This window comes from Phasianus colchicus, chromosome 14 (assembly GCF_987193195.1).
Source record: "Phasianus colchicus chromosome 14, bPhaCol1.hap1.1, whole genome shotgun sequence".
In the NCBI taxonomy this organism is placed as follows: Eukaryota; Metazoa; Chordata; class Aves; order Galliformes; family Phasianidae; genus Phasianus; species Phasianus colchicus.
Window position 1 is genome coordinate 18,142,233 of NC_143449.1, and position 16,170 is coordinate 18,158,402.

The 16,170-nt window shown below is 54.7% G+C and overlaps 1 protein-coding gene across 1 annotated transcript; it reads left to right on the top strand.

Annotated features, from left to right (window-relative positions):
• The first annotated feature begins 1,050 nt into the window (after positions 1 to 1,050).
• Positions 1,051 to 15,787, top strand: MPP1 (MAGUK p55 scaffold protein 1). The gene is made up of 12 exons (XM_031594124.2): positions 1,051 to 1,303; positions 5,525 to 5,668; positions 5,885 to 5,963; positions 6,847 to 6,932; positions 7,430 to 7,498; positions 9,804 to 10,000; positions 10,406 to 10,512; positions 11,066 to 11,146; positions 11,585 to 11,665; positions 12,134 to 12,336; positions 12,593 to 12,667; positions 14,242 to 15,787. Exons 1-12 carry the CDS (start codon positions 1,196 to 1,198, stop codon positions 14,416 to 14,418), a joined length of 1,407 nt encoding a protein of 468 aa, XP_031449984.2. The 5' UTR covers positions 1,051 to 1,195; the 3' UTR covers positions 14,419 to 15,787.
• The last annotated feature ends 383 nt before the right edge of the window (positions 15,788 to 16,170 follow it).

Genomic DNA, 16,170 nt, shown 5'->3' on the forward strand with positions numbered 1-16,170 from the left:
TAATGTCCTCTTTGCCTTAGCATGTGTTGGAAACTGAGAGTTTGACTCTTATTTAAAGCTCTGAAGGCCTTTGGTTTGAGCAGCAGTTTAATCTGAAGCTTCTAGGTTATGTGAGGGGTGGTAGGAAGGTTGGTGGTGCAGCTAGGATGCTTTGTTAGGGTGTCATAATTTTATCACAAGTCACAGAATTGTAGGGGCTGGAAGGGATTTCTAGAGATCATTGAGTCCAACCCACTGCAAAGCAGGCCCTGTACAGCAGGCTGCACAGTAGGCATCCAGCTGGGTCTTGAATATCTCCAGGGAAGGAGAATCCACAACCTCCCTGGGCAGCCTGTTCCAGTGCTCTGTCATCCTTACCATGAAGAAGTTCCTTTGCATATAGGTGCACATCTTCCTATGCTCAAATTTATGGCCGTTTCCCCTTGCCCTGTCCCCACAGACTGCTGAAAAGAGGTTGGCCGTGTCTCTTTGACTCCTACTCTTAAGAAATTTATAGACATTAGTAAGATCCCCTCTCAGTCTTCTGTTCTCAAGGCTGAACAGACCCAGTTCCCTCAACCTTTCCTCATAGGGGAGATGCTCCAGGCCCTGTATCCTCTTCGTGGCCTTCTGCTGGACTCTCTTCAGGACATCCCTGTCTTTTTTGTACCTGGGAACCCAGAACTGGATGCAGTACTGCGGGTGAGACCTGGCCAGGGCAGAGCAGACGTGGAGGATCACCTCCCTTGATCTGCCAGCCTTTTCATGCACCCCAGGAACCCATCGTCCTTCTTGGCCATCGGGGCACCCAAACCACATTTTATGGACGTGTTCAGAGGAGCTGGAGGGAAGTATAAACATTGAGCAGCACGCGAGGCAAAGGCAGAACAGCCGAGGAGGCACAGCACTGTACCGACTGCGGCCGTCGGGTTACCTCCTGCTTGGATAACGAATCATTTGGGGCACAACCCACGCCGCCCGCACCCCTACGGACCCCCACGCACGCCGCCCCAACACCGATAGCGGCTCCTCAACGCCCTGCCCCGCGGCTCCGCCCAGCGCTGCGCCTTCAGCCCGTCCTCGTCCCGCCCCGCGCCGGGCGGAGCGTGCGGTAACCGCGGGGCTGCTGGAGCCGTGTTGGTACGGCGGGGCCGGGCCGCTCTGCTGGAGCCAGCGGAACCGGCTGCGGCTGCTGGCGGCGCGCCGGGCCGGAGGGATGACGCTCAAATCGAGCCGCGGAGGCGGAGGGGGAAGCGGCAGCATGAGGACGGCGCTGTCCGACCTCTACCTGGAGCACCTGCTGCAGAACCGGGCCAAACCCGAGGTGAGCATCGAGCGCCCGCGGACCCCGCCGGAGCCCCGAGGCCCCCGGGAGCCGGCTTAGCGGGGCTGGGGGCGGGGGGGGGCAGCATCCTGCCCGTGTGCTTGTTTTGCTGCGAAGTTGCGGCCGGTCTGAGCTGGAAACGGGAGATCTGAGCGGGAGGGGATCCGGGGCTGCGGCACAAACAGCGCGGGGTCATTCCTTGCTGCTGTTATTTGGGGTGAAGGGAGAAGGGCAGAGCAGCAGCCCGTGCTGAGCCGTGCTGTCCGCGTAGGGACGGGGTTTCTGTGCTGCCACTGAAAGAAGACAGGACGTTCCCACCAAGCTGCTTTCGGCCCATCCAGGGCTTCCGAAGGAGGTTTGTCCGGTCTGGCCTGTGCTGGTGGTTTGTTTGTGTGCTTTTTATGGCTCAGCGCTGGCAGAGTGCTGCAAAAAATAAATAGAAGAAAAGCATTTGGAGTAAGTGCTGCTGAGAGGAGCTCTCCATCCATCCCTGGAGCAGGGATAAATCAATCCCCCATGCAGTGCAGCATGGAGAACATAAGAGCTGGCCTGCAGCTGCCCGCTGCCACGGTGCATTTATTCCAGTAGGGATAAAGAGGAAGGTGACCAGCTGGGAGCTGTTAGGAGGTGCTTCAATAGGGCTGGCGCCCGGCTGGGTTGTGTATCTTGGTTGTGTGCTCATTCCTGCAGCATGCTGGCCACGCAGGGTGGCAGGGACGTGGCAGCAGTTCTCAGGGCTCTGGGTCAGGTTGGCTGCTTCCCAGCTCAAATCACACAGAGGTTCCTCTTCTTGCTGCTCCTGATGCAGCAGGGATCCCAAACCCATGTGAGTGGAGGCAGTCGTGGCTAGAAAACAAGCAGAAGTGCAGGAAGCTGCAGCCCTCTTCCCTTCAGCCCCTGCACGTGCCTGCCTGGCTTTTCTTTATCTATTAATGGCAAATAGAGATTTGCCAGGGAGATGTGGGCTTTGCTCCCAGTGGTGCTGCTGGCCTGCAGGGTGACCTTGGGCATGCCACCTAATCTGCTGTGACTCAGTTCTCCAGCTGTAAAATGGGCAGCGGGTCTGTTGTTTGGGAGGAGGGCCCTTCTCAAAGCTGTGGGGGTGTGGAGGGGGCAGCGTGTGACCCCATGGCAGCATCACGTGGCATCAAACCAGTGCCATTTCCAGCTGTGGTCCCTCTTCTGAAATGACTGTGGGTGAAAATAGTGGTTGGGAGCTGAGCAAAACTCCTCCTGGGTTTGACCAAAATAAATGATGGGGGTGTAGGACTGGCTTTGGCTCTTTAATGCAGTTTGTGCTGTTCCAGGCTGTGTGGCTGCAGGGAAAATGCCACTTGGAAGGTGGGGAACGGAGTGGCTGTGCTGCTCCTCAAAGTCCCATCCATTTTACTGGCTGTCCCTCGGAGGTGGCAGGTTTCACTAACCTGGAGGTTCACTAACATCCGGAGGGCTGCTTTTTCATCAGCAGTGCCTCAGCAAAACTGATGGGGCTGCTTGGGAATGTGGCCCTTCTCTATCACAGCACTCAGTGAGCTGCAGTGAGGGCAGCATCTTCTGCCCCCAACAGCTGTTTGTGTTCTTCCTGCTCCTCTGTTCCCCATCCCCTGTTGACATAGCTGTGTCTTTTCCCAGTTTCAGCAGCATAATTTTGTTTGATTTAAGTGGGTGTTGGTTTTTTTTTTTTTTTCTTTTTAAAATGGACCATTCTGCTGGAAGAGGTTTTGAGTGAGGTCTGCTCCAGGCTGACCTGAGTGGGCAGCGGCCTCAGACCAGAATGAATTACTACTAAATGTCCACATGCCCACCTCTCCCCCCATTTTGTATTTGCTAGTTTGCTTTTGTTTGTTGCTGTGCTTTTTAGGCACACATTTGTTGCGCAGTAGTAATGCTCTCAGGCAGGAGGAGAGGCTGCTGGGCCAGCACCAAGCAGAGCAGATCCAGGTTGAGCCACCCCAGGGCAAGGACGTGCCCAAGGCTCGTGTCCTGGCCTCCCCTGCACACCCACAGTGATTGTGTCCAGGTGAAGGGTGATGGTGCTGGAGGGAGCTGGCGTTTTGCTGCTTGTCATAGCTGGGGCTGCTCTGCCCTCCTTCCTCTCTCTGTGCTACTGCGCTTTGATGGCCCAACCAGCAAAGCCAGCAGCACCTGACCTTTCTCCATGTGCTCTCCACGTGCTCTTCTGAGACCACCTGAGACTGAAATCCCCTGGTGAGGACAAGCAAGGAGAGCCCAGGAGCCAAGCCTCCAAGTGTGCCCTTTGCTCCAGGGTGCTGCTTCCCCACAGTGCTGCTTCACTCTCCTGTAAATGAGTTAATGTTTGATTTCCAGCCTTCTGACCCAAGTCATTCTATGATTCCCCCAGTGGTGTGCAGCCCAGCCCAGCAGCAGGAACAACCCCAGAGGGTGACACTGACCCTGCCCAGGATTCTCACTAAGGGTTGCTTCCCTCTCACCGCATTCCCTGCTGGCATGCGTGGCCCCAAGGGCTGCTGTCCTCCCGCCACCCTGGTGCCTCTTGCAGAAGAGGAAAATGGTGGGCTGTGCCTGCATGGCTGTGGAATCGGTGGCTGTGCCTCCCTGCACCTCCGTGCCCTGGCTGAGCCCAGGGCTGCGTGGAGCTGGCGGTGGCTGTGGTGTTGGCTCCTGGCAGCATGCACAGATGCTTCCTGTGGAGCAGAGAGTAAGTAGCAAGGGGTTGGCCTGCATCCAGCACGGCTGCAAAGCCTCCAGAGGTCACGGGCTGAGCTGGCCAGAAGTGTGACGGCTGCTGGGAGAGTTCATGGAAGGCGACGTGGGCAGACAGCTTGTGTGCACTGAGTGTGAGCCGTGCGTCCCCCACCTCCTGTACCCCTCTGCTCAGTGCTGGGACTGTCACGTGCCACCCTGACCCCACCTGTGAGACAGGCATGTCCCCATCCCTGCCCAGCAGCCACTCGGTGCAGTCGCTTTGGGGATGGATGGGCTGTGCCCAGGGTCCCCGGAGGTCCCTTCTGGGACAGAGCTGCCATTGAGTGATGAAGGGCTGTCTGGTGACAAGGCTTGCTCTCCAGGGCAACCGGGGTGACACTGGTGCTGTGTCAGCGTCGAGGGCTGGGTGTTTTCTCCAGCTCTCAGCAAAATGCAAAGGTCAGGGCCAGGAGGCTCAGCAGGGAAGGGAACTCCCAGCTGTGGAGCAGACTCTGCTTTGCTGAGCCCAGGGTTTGAGTCTGGGGACTGTGTGGTGTAATGCTTTTCCAAGGCACAAAGGAGATAAGTGTGATCTGTGCTGACTCAGATCACCTCAGAGGCACTTTGGCCTCGAGCAGGGCTGGAGGAGTTTGTTCACTTCCTTCTCCTCTTCCTCACACCCACTCACCAAGAGCAGAGAGCTGAGAGCACCAGCACAACTGGATCCTGCCTGCTAGCAGCTCATCTTGCTGGGGCTGGCAAGATGTGAGCTCTTTTGCCCTGTGAGCCACTGGCACTCCTCTGGGCCATGATTCAGCCTCCTCCTCCTCCATGGTTAAGCCATTGGCAGCCAGAGATAGTGTGTGATGTTGCCTCTTTGCCCTGAGGAGGAGGCTGTTGGGCTCTGTCAGAAGTAGCTTAGAAGTATAAAAGTATATCAACATCCTCTCTGGTGCTGCACAGCACACGCAGCTCCCTCTTTGCTTGTCCCTTTCTGCCAATGCCTGTCCTGCTACAGCCACAGGCCCTGTCCCCCCTGGCTCATGAGGACGTGGCTCTGCACCGTGCTGGTTGCACATTGATGAGGAAAAGCAGAGTTTGCTAACTGAGCAAGAACAGAGCCTGATCCCAGCGCTGTCCCTGTTCCTTGGGGATGAGTCCCATTCTGCTCTGTTGGCTCTGAAGCTGTCCTGGGCTTTGTGCTCTGCAATGAGCTGGTACTGGGCTGAGTGCTGCTGCAACACACGGCAGTGTTGGGGACCTGCTGCTGCAGAAGATGACCAGCTGTGGACTCCTGACTTCTGGTACCTGTAGCTTTGCCAGACTTTTCTTGCCTTCTGTATTTCCCAAGCTGGAAAACTACTGATCAAGCCCACATACGCATCTTCAAGGGTGAAGCTCTTGTGCTCTCTGTCTGTCCTTGCTCTCGCTGTCCTCTCCTCCAGCACATGGGTCTCTACTGTCCCTGCTGTGTCCGGAATGCTAACGTTGCCAAGTGGCTCAGCCCCACGCAGGTGGAGTTCCTAAACCCCACTCTCTGTTTTGCCCCGACAGGCCATCCCTCAGGCCCCGAATGCTATGACTGAGGACATTTACACCAATGGCTCTGCCACCCTGGGCAGCCCTTCCCACAGCAACGGCCGTGAGGTGCGGAAGATCCGCCTGGTCCAGTTTGAGAAGGTGACAGAGGAGCCCATGGTGAGAGCTGGCAAGATCCCCAAGGCTGGTGGCACCGAGGGGGGCGGAGGGCAGGTAGAGCTGCACCAATGGGTTGGCCTTGGGGGAGGAAGGAGATCGCTGGAGAATCGGCCATGGGAAGAGGGTGCTGGATGCTGCCTGGGATTTGGAGCGAGCCCCGTCAGCGGGTGATGCCGTGTGCCAAGAGGAGCAGTCATGGATTTTCCTGTCTTCCAGGGAATCACGCTGAAACTCAATGAAAAGCAGAGCTGTATGGTAGCCAGGATCTTCCACGGGGGCATGATACACAGACAAGGTAACAAGCCAGCTTTTCCCTGTGACATGGGCATCTGTGTCCTTTCCTCCACCAGGAATATGTCAGGAACTTGGGACTCGTCTGTCTGCATGGCTGGCATGTTAATGCGCTGGAGGCTTTAGGGAGAAATGAAGGGTTGGGGGCAGGGCTCTCCCAGAAAGGAACCTGAGACCCATCTGTCTCCATCTCGTGATGGGGTGACTGTAACTGGAGAAGGATCATGCCCCAGAGACTGTGGGGGAAACTCTTCCTGTTCCTAAAGTGCACAGATGGGACAGGCTCGCTGTGGATTGGCTCTGCAAACCAAAGGGCCAAAAGAAATTAATAGGTGCCACTTTGTGATTTTGATTCTTGCCAAAGGAGCATGGAATGAGATGTTCTGTGCTTATCTGAAGAGGCCCATTTTCCAGCTTTGGGTCCAAATGGGAAATCTGAGCTTATCCCTGCCAAAATAACCCAGGAGCCGTTCCAGTAATGCTGCTGGAGCCCGATTTATAGCAGTATATCTGAGGCTGCAATCTGGCTGGATATATAAACTGAAAACACACAAAATCTTGAATGAATGTCTTGTGTTCAAGGGCCCTGAAAGGAGACTGTCGTTTGGCTTCAGGTGAACCTTGGGGTTGGGTTTGAATAAGTCTGGAACAGGTGATTTGACCAGTATAGATAACCTGATGACCTTCAGAGTGGATGAAGTGTGTGTGTGTGGGGTGGTGGGTGCAGAATTCATTCCCCTTGTGCCTCAGTGGTAGGTGATGTGTGTGGCTCCACAAGTGCTGCTCAAGCTAGCATCATGGTGTCTGGGTTACAGCTTGCTCTGGGTGTCAGGAGTGAGTGGCTTTTGTCCAGTCCTGCATTTTCATGTTTCTCCCATTGCTGGCAGGCTCCCTCCATGTGGGTGATGAGATCATAGAAATCAATGGGCAGAGTGTGAGCAACCACTCAGTTGACCAGCTGCAGAAGATGCTGGTAGGTATTTGTGTTTGGCAGGGCTGTTCCCAAGGAATGACCCCTTTACCTGCAGATATGCACGTTGGCTGAGCATTAATTCCCACCTGTACAACAGAGCCAAACTCATTGCTGTTTGTAGCAGCTGGGGCTGCCATCCTGGGGTGCTGGACTATGGCCAAGTGCTCAGCCCCTCCACATAACATCTTGTCTTTGCCTCCTGAGAAGGACAGTTGACCCTGGAGGCCCCACTGAGTCTCCAGGTGTGCATAGAACATGTAGGATTTGTGAAGAAGGAGCAAGGGTCCAGCACAGAAAGAAAGCTTGAGGGAAACATTTCCATCATGCTGGCCAAATGAGCCTGTCCTGTCGAGCTCCTCGCTGGAGATGCTGGGCTGGAGATGGTTCATTCTGGTGATGCTTGGCAGTGCCTTGCTCCGTGCACAGGCTGCTGCTGTTGGGCTGCATCCAGGTCTACGTCCTCCAACATTTCTTTCTCCCCTTCCTTTGTTCACTAGAAAGAAACCCAGGGGATGGTCTCAATAAAAGTCATTCCCAACCAGCAAAGCCGCCTCCCTGCTCTCCAGGTAAGTGCAGCTTCCAGACCTGTGGCTGTGGGGCTGGGTGGGATCAGAGAAAACCATGGGGATTGGTGCTGGTCTGGCTGTCCTGTTCCCTTCCCTGAGCTTCTGTAGGAGAAAGGAACCTGCCCTGTGCATATGAGCAGATGTGTTAACCAGATGTGTGTGTAGAAGCATGCGCCAGAAGTACACGTGTGCAGTCTTTGGTAATGCAAAAGCAGCTGTGTGTGTGCATCAGGGAGCACGAGAGCCTCCTGTCCCCTGTGAGCACTGCCATGACAGAGCCTTGCAGCCACTTCTCTGCTGCGGGGTGATGACAGAGCCTCCAGGTGCAGCACAGGGCACGAGCCTATGCCTTCACTGATGCTTAGTGCCTCAGCTGCAGGCTGAGTGATGTAGCTCTGGCTGCTACCAGCATGTTGGTAGAAACCGTTAGCAGTGAGCAAGTGGGAGGAAGGAAGTGGTGTGAGAGAGGAAGAGAGCTGCTGCTGCCCGGGAAGGGGTGACACACTGTGGCAGAGGGTGACATGTTCTGGTGGGTGCACTTGGCTGGTTTTGTCTTTGGAGCTCTGATTTGGCTAACGTGCTCAGGATAACAGGAAAGGCTGGGATGCCCAGGATGTCAGGTATACTGACCTGCTCCAGCTGCAGGAGCAGAGCCCAGCACGGCCCCTCCATTGAGGACAGGCAGGAGTGGGAGAGGAGCTCATTGGAGAGGTGGGGGCAGGGCCCTCAGCAGTCAGTGGTGCATGGATGTGCTCAGGGAGCCCGTGCCCTCCTCCCTCCATCCACCAGTAGTCCCTTACCCAGAGGAGCTGAAGTCTCTGGTTGTGGTAGCAAGTAAAAACTGCCTATGTTCCCTCTTAGCCCTTGCTGTCCTTGTTCCAGCTCAGCCAACCTTGCATGTGTTTGTGTATTAAGTGCTGGCCCCATCTGCCCTCTCTGTTGGCCAGGCCAGCTCAGCACCTGGGGAAAAGTTACCTCTGAGTAAAAGAACGTGGCTGCTGTCTCACCTGTGGCTGCTCCAGGTTCAGAGAAGGACACGGGGACAAACTCTTGCCCAGCAACAACTGCTGTACTCCCTTTCATTGCATCCAGGCTCCCAGGAACCACAGGTCACATGCTGCCTGGGTCTCTGCTTGTTGCAATCCCCTGCTGGGAGCAGTGTAACTCCTGGTTTTGTTTCACCTCCTCTGTCCCCACACTTATCTTAATTTCACAGTGTGACAGGTAGGATGGAGCAGATTGCAGCACCACGATGCCCTGGGTAAAAGCAGCACCCAAGCCAGCCCCAGCTGGCCTCTCAGCTTGGCAACTTGCCACTTTGATGCCAGCCACAGGCCTCTTGGGGCAATTCTGTTTGGGAGGATCCTAATAAGAAGCACTGAGTGCTCAGGTCTTTTAGGGTCACCTCCAACTGCAGGCTTTTGACTATAAACACCAGCACTCCTCATGCTGGATCCTGCTTGGTATTTAAACTTCCAGCCCCAGAAATGGGGCTGGCAGACGTTTGGCAAATAGTCTGCACTGGGATCTGACCCAAGGTGATATCTGTAGGTCACTCTTGTTGATGGGGTCTTTCCAAATGAGGAGTGACCTAGTTATGTCTAGCCTGGGGCACCAGGGCTGAAGGAGAGGGCTCCAGGCAGGTGCCTGGGCAGTGCTTGCTGTGTGTTCCTCATGTGTTTGTTGATGACCATCTTCCTGGCACTGGAGAGTGCTTTCAAAACAAGCGTCAGTCTTGAGCAGGTGGCTGGATGGATCCTGGAAGGACATTCCATTTTTGTTGTTTTCCTTGAGAAGTCTCATGGCACAGTGTGATCCATGTGCTCTGCTTTTCTGGCAGCAATAGAGAACCACGTTCGTGTCCCATTGGCCCCATGTGTCTGGCAGATCACAGCAGCATTGCTGGAAGGACATGCTGTGGGGAAATTGTTTTGATATGGCCCAAGGACAGCATGGTCTGTCCTACCCAGGGAGGACCTGAGCACAGATGTGTGCTGTACCTTCCTCCCAGGGAGAGGTGATACTGAAGAGCCAGGACAATCTCAGGCAGGGATAGATGTGACACTGTGCTCTGGGCTAGCAGAAGGCCCCGAGCCATGCAGGGCTGCCCTGCTTGCTCCTGGCTGCTCACTACAGAGCCCAGGGGCTACATGGACACTGTACTGACTGACTGTGGGACACACAGTCCTGCACAGAGGCAGCAGTTCTTTCACCAGCTCCCATTGCTCAGCTGGTGCTGGGAGATGCAGTACAGGGCCAGGAGCTGGATACAGCCATATTGACTCCAGCCCTTTCTCTCTTTCAGATGTTCATGAGGGCGCAGTTTGACTATGACCCCAAAAAAGACAATCTGATCCCCTGCAAGGAAGCAGGGCTGAAGTTCCAGACAGGTGACGTGATTCAGATCATCAACAAGGATGACAGCAACTGGTGGCAGGGCCGTGTGGAAGGCTCCGGTACCGAGTCAGCAGGACTCATCCCTTCCCCTGAACTGCAGGAGTGGTAAGTCCCTTCACAGGAAATCCCAGTTTGGGCATGAGATGGCTGTGGGGCTGTATGCCATGTCCCATATCTCATGGCTTTGGTGCATGGAGGTCGTGTGTCATGCATGGCAAGCACTGGGAGCGTTCTGATAAGATCTGAGCTGTCTCACCATGGCCACCATGACCTATCACAGCCCCACATAAGGATGTGTTCACTGGGTTTGGCTGGAAGAGTTGGATTTGGGGCTCAGTGACCTTGTTGGGTAGTACCAGCCCCACTGCTGGGGAAAGGAGGCACACCTCACCTCATCTGCTTCAGGAGGAGTCTTTGCTTGCCCCATCAGACACCCCCCTGCATGTCTGAAGGATGATCCTGCTGCTCCCCAGGGCCCCCAAACATAGTGGTGTTATTCTGTCTTGGCAGGCGTGTGGCCAGTGTCACTCAATCCAATCAGAGCGAAGCCCAGAGCTGCAGCCCTTTCGGGAAGAAGAAGAAGTACAAAGATAAATACCTGGCCAAGCACAGCTCAAGTAAGTGTAAGCAGGGTGCAGGGCCCCCAAATCCTGCAGGCTGCCGAACGCAGGGCAGGCGTTGGCCCTGCACAGCCAGCAGTGTCACTGCAGGGGCACGTGCCTGTCATCTGCATGTTTAAACCCCGTGCTAAGCAGTGCTTGGCCTGCTCCAGGCCAGCAAAGGCAGTGTCCTGAGGACGTGCTGGCTCCTAGCCCAACCTGCAGCTCTGACCGGTGGCAAACAAAGCCGTAAATCAGCTAGATAAATAAAGCTTCCCCAGCAACAAGCTCTCTGCAACTTCCCACTGCCTCCTTGCCTGGCTCCTGGGTCCTACTGTCCTGAGCAGAAATAGAGTGAGAAAACATCCAGCCTCCCAGCACCACACATACGCCATGTACTGGTTGCTGCTGGGGCTGGTGCTCTTTCCCAGGCCAGCCAAGCAGGGGGATGCTCACAGCCCATCTTATTTGCTCCCTAGATTTTGCCAAAGGATCTGATTTTGCTCCAGCATGTACAGTCTCAAGAGTAGCTGAGACATCTCTAATTACTCTTATTTCTCTTTCACTGCAGTTTTTGACCAGCTGGATGTAGTTTCCTATGAGGAGGTGGTGAGGCTGCCTGCCTTCAAGAGGAAGACACTGGTGCTCATAGGTAGGTCCTGCTCCTGTCCTCCTGCACGTAGTGGGGGCTGTGGGGAACCAGGGCTGGGGCAGTGCTGCCCTTCAAAAACTGGTAAGCACTGGGGAGCATTTCTTCTACCTGCAGTGATTGCCAGGCAGGGTGATATCTGCCACGTAGCATTGTGCATGTGGTCTGGCACCTGCACTCCAGTGCTGAGGAGTTATTTCAGGAGAGTTTCTGGCTCTTAAATGTCCTTATGGTCTGTGCAGCTGCACCAAAGTCAGCATTTCCATGCTGAGGGTGCAGCTGCTGATGGAACTCCTGGTCTAAGCAGTCCAGCCTGCAGGCACCTGTGAGAGTACCTGGGGCAGGGAGACCCTTCTCCAGGGCTGGAAAACACCACGGAGGGTTGCACCTTCTCTCAGACACTCCTCAGCCCAGCTCATGTCCACCCCTCTTTCCCTGTAGGGGCCAGCGGAGTGGGTCGCAGCCACATCAAGAATGCTTTGCTCAGCAACAACCCTGAGAAGTTCATGTACCCCCCACCGTGTAAGTAACCACAATCAGGTGAGGGCATGCAGCACTACCTCAGCACATTTCCTCACCTCCTCCTCAAGCCACCAGGTGGGATGGGAGGTGGGGAGATATTCTTCCAGCACCATGAAGCCTTGATGTCACAGGGTACCAGACAAAGCCCTGGAGGGTCTCCCTGCCTCCTGCCCCATGGGCTGAACTTACCCAGAGATGGCTGGGCTGCTACTGCCTGCATTGCAGACACCCTGTCCCCATCCCAGTGCAGCAGCTCGCCTCACACTGGCCACATTGCCTACTTGTCCCATTTAGGATGGAGTTCCAGTGGGGTTGGTAAGCCTCATCTTGAGGCACATAGGTCTTCTGTACTCCTCCTTGCCCTAGCCCCGTGCTCAGAAAGGGTCCATAAAACCCCCAGGTTGGCTCCCTGGCCTCCTGGAGGTCAGCACCTGGCTGAGGGCATTGTGCATTTTTCTCCCCCTGCAGACACCACACGCCCCCAGAAGAAGAATGAGGTGGATGGGAAGGACTACTACTTTGTTTCCACTGAGGAGATGACCCGGGACATCTCAGCCAATGAGTTCCTGGAGTTTGGAAGCTACCAGGGAAACATGTTTGGCACCAAGTTTGAAACAGTGCACAAAATCCACCAGCAGGACAAAGTCGCTATTTTAGACATTGAACCCCAGGTAGGAAGCAGGGGAAGCGATGGGCAGAATGGGGACTGCTGCAGACTGGGCAGCCCTTGTGTGTGCTGTGACCATCCCTGCACACCTGCCCTTCCCCAAGCTGTACCATTGCCCCTTACATTGCCTTACTACCCCCAGGTTCAGGGGTCCACAGCCCACTGTTGCACCACAGGCACCAGTGAATCTTGGCTGGGGGAAGTAGGGGCAGCCACTCACCTTGCCATGTTCTGATAACTGCACTCTGCTCTCTTTTCAGACCCTGAAGATTGTCCGCACGGCAGAACTCTCCCCATTCATAGTCTTCATTGCCCCAACAGACAAGGCAGAGGAGGTGGGTTGGCACAGTGGTGGCTGCAGCTCCCCAGCGTGGGGCAGGGGGGGGCAAAGCCTTGTAGCAGCCCAGGGCTCTATTCCGAGCTCTGTAGTGAGAATCAGCTTCTTCCTGCTCAAATTGGTTTCTGTGGTCCAGGAGAGCAGCATACCTTTCTCAGCCCAGACCCAAGAGACAGGACTTGGGGATTCCTGCAGCCTTAGGCTCTCTCCCCTAGGGAGATCCCCAGCAAGCACCATCCCTAGAGGAGAACAATTAGTCCTAAACACCAAGGGCTGTCTCCAGCTGCAGCAGTGCTGCAGAGCAGGAACACATACCTGCCATCAGCTATGCAAGTGGGACACGCAAACAGCAGAGCGTTTTATTCTTTAGCTCATTGAGATGCTCACCCCTCCAAAATTAGGATGAAGCAGCACTAATGCTGCAGTTAGCTCGCACAGTGCTGAGCACAAAGCTGTTGGCTGCATACTTCTGTTTCAGAGACAGAGCAGTTCTGCTTCTCTGCTACACCACCTCCACCAGAAGAGGGGAGAGAAGGCAAAGCCCTAGAGCTGTGCTCCTGGATGCACAGCTAGTGAAGGCATTCTCTTCAGGCTGGACTGGTCCAAGCCAGTAGCTGAGCGGGGAATATCTATGTAGCATCATGAAGGTGGTTGGAGACACAGCAATATGGGGAGTGTAGTAAAGCCAGATGGAGCAGGTAGGGAGGATCCAGGCAGAAAGGGCAGCGAGGCAGCCCTCTCCCTTACTCCATGCTCCATCAACAACTGCTGCCTCCAGCCCCAGAACATTAACTCCTGCCGCAGTGGGCAGGGCCAGCCCTGCTGCTGCACACACTATATATAGCGAGCTGCTGCAGCTCAGGTAACTGCTCACTGGAGGGGACACAGCAGTGCCAAAATGTGACTTAGCAGAGCTCACATGACCCAGGCAAACTGCTTAGTGCTCTCCTTCCTCCACCCTGCTGACAACTGCTGAGCAGCACCCAGCAGCACTGCAGTGAGCACATTCCCCCCCTAGGTGCAGAAGCTGCAAGCAGTCCAAGCTCCATGAGGGAGATGCCTGGAATTGGGTCTGGACTGCCTGCAGCGTGCTCCCAGGGTGACCCTGCTAGCTGCAGGGGCGTGCAGGAGATAAGGAGCAGGCAGCTTTGCTGTGCCATGCTGAATGCTCCCTACTTTTGAGGCTGTTCTGGTGGAGAGAGATCATCCTGCAGGGATCCTACCTTCAGCTCAGCCTCATGCCCTGCAGCAGCAATGAGCAGCCTGCTGCAAGGTGGATCCCAGGCAGCTGCCACGAGGTATTTAAATTAGAATACAAGACCAAATGGCCCTGACCTCACTAGCAGGTAACCTGATGCTCCCAGCATTGCATCGAAGTCCAGCAAAAATCCACTCCTGTGTTGCTGCATGACAGCTCTCCTGTCCTGTTAGATGAGGTGGGGATGTTCTGTATTCTGGTACTTGGTAGCAGCTGAAGCTGTTCTGGGGATGAGACAAAGCAAGCCTGTTGGGATGGGCTATGAAATCACCCTCCTCCTTGGCCTCCTGAACGTTTTCTCTCTTTTCTTGCAGTCAGAGGCTTTGCAGCAGCTCCGTAAGGATTCAGAGAGCATCCGGAGCAGATATGCACACTACTTCGACCTCTCAATAGTCAACAATGGAGTGGAGGAAAGCCTCAAGCTGCTGGAGGAAGCCTTTGAGCAGGCCTGCAGCTCCCCGCAGTGGGTGCCTGTCTCCTGGGTTTACTGAGGGCATCCAGCCCCCATTGCTTCCTATCAAAGCATCCTGCAGCTGTTGGGAGCAGAGAAACCTCCTCAGCTCCCCCTGATCTACACCCAGCCCAGCACAGCTCCCTTCCTCTGCTGCTCCATGGACACAGTCTCAATTGGCCAACACTCACAGGGTCTTCAGAATGCCCCTGCCAGGGAATGCAGGACAGAGGCTGCCCAGTGACATACGGTGCTATAAGTGAGAGGTAGCAGCAGAGCCCAGGGCACCCTGACAGCTCAGAGCACAGCCCCCACCTTGCCTGCTAAGGCAAAGCACAACCCTCCTGCAGCACCCAGCCCATCTTATTCTCTGCGTCAGCCCTGGGGAAGCAGTACAGCAGCCACCTTCCAGGCAGAGGTCTGCCTCTGCAAGAGCATACTTGGCCCCAAACACCTCGAAAGCCTGGCAGGTATCTGCAAGGCTTCCCATAGCACACCTGAGCCTAAGGGCTTCCTCTCACAAACCAGAAGAAAAGGTAAGCGTGGGTTTGACAGAAGCACAGAGCACACCATCCCAAGGCATGGTTCCTTCCTGCATTCTGAGGTTCGGGTGGTCTGATTCACCCTGTGCAACTGTAGTTGTAAGAACTCCCTGCATTTAAATTCTCACCATGCAGCTTGGATTGTTCCCAGCTGGCCAGAAAAACTCTGCAGCGCTGAGCAAGTCCTGTGGACCAAACCTCTGAGGGACAGTTCGATACATAGAGTAGATCCAGCCACAAGCATCTGTTGCATGCAGTACAAACTGTGTCTCTTCAGTGATCATCCAGGCATGTTTTCTAGAGTCTAGGCTGTCCCACACACTGTATGCTAACGTAAAAACACAAAGGAGTTCCTTAAGCTGGAATGTAGTGACACAAGCTCCACCATGACCATGTCCAGGAAGCATCACTGTGGCTCCTGGGCAGACCATAACCATGTAGGTGCAAGAATGTTATGCGTGTTCAGCAGTCAGGTGGGGGAAGGGGTTTAACAAGTCTTGTGCAATTTTATTATTTTTTTTTTTTAAAGAAGCCAAAAATAAAATCTGTTGATGTGCAATAGGGACCTTCGTTCTGATCCACTGCAGGGAAACAATGAGCAGCAATAAACGTGTGCTGAAACATTGCCACGAGTGGTGTGTTACCTCAGGCTGAGCACAGGTAGACATCTGCTCCCACCTCCCTGAGCTGGAGGCACCAAGGTAAGGCAGGTAGGACCAAAAAGCTCTCTGGGTGCTGCCAGACTTCTCCAGGACAAGTAAAGCAGGAAAGCAGTTAGCTTGCAGGCACATCCCACTGGGTTTTACCCCCAAACACCTCCATTGAATGCTCTATGCACCTACAGCCCGTGCACTCCTGACTGCCCTCCCCCTGAACAGACCTTGTGGTCTGAGAACCGTTCCCTTCTTGAGGAGTCAGGTAAGCAAGAAAGTCACCCATTCAAAAATAGGGCTTTTATTTTTTTTTTTTTAATGTAAAAAAAGTGAATAAAAATTCTTTTTTTTTCAACCCAGGTTCTGACAGCCACTGGTTGCTGTCCATGCTGACTGCATCTCTAGCATTGAAGGGAAAAGTCAGATGATTAAGACAAAAGCAATTCAGGAGGCTAAGACAAATGTTACAGGATCTCTGCAAAGAGCTCACGACAAAGCAGCCAGGATCCTTCCCTACTAAAAGAAGGTAAAATCCTGGCTCAGCACTGTTCCTGTAAGAGAAGTAACCTGCTCCCACTGAGCCATCCCAAAGAAATA

Bases quoted from the DNA above. Each gene is read 5' to 3' on its own strand.
- MPP1 (XM_031594124.2), top strand. From the start codon at position 1,196: ATGACGCTCAAATCGAGCCGCGGAGGCGGAGGGGGAAGCGGCAGCATG. The intron at 5,669-5,884 runs GTGAGAGCTGGC...CCTGTCTTCCAG, and splicing joins AGGTGACAGAGGAGCCCATG to GGAATCACGCTGAAACTCAA. The intron at 11,666-12,133 runs GTAAGTAACCAC...CTCCCCCTGCAG, and splicing joins GTTCATGTACCCCCCACCGT to ACACCACACGCCCCCAGAAG.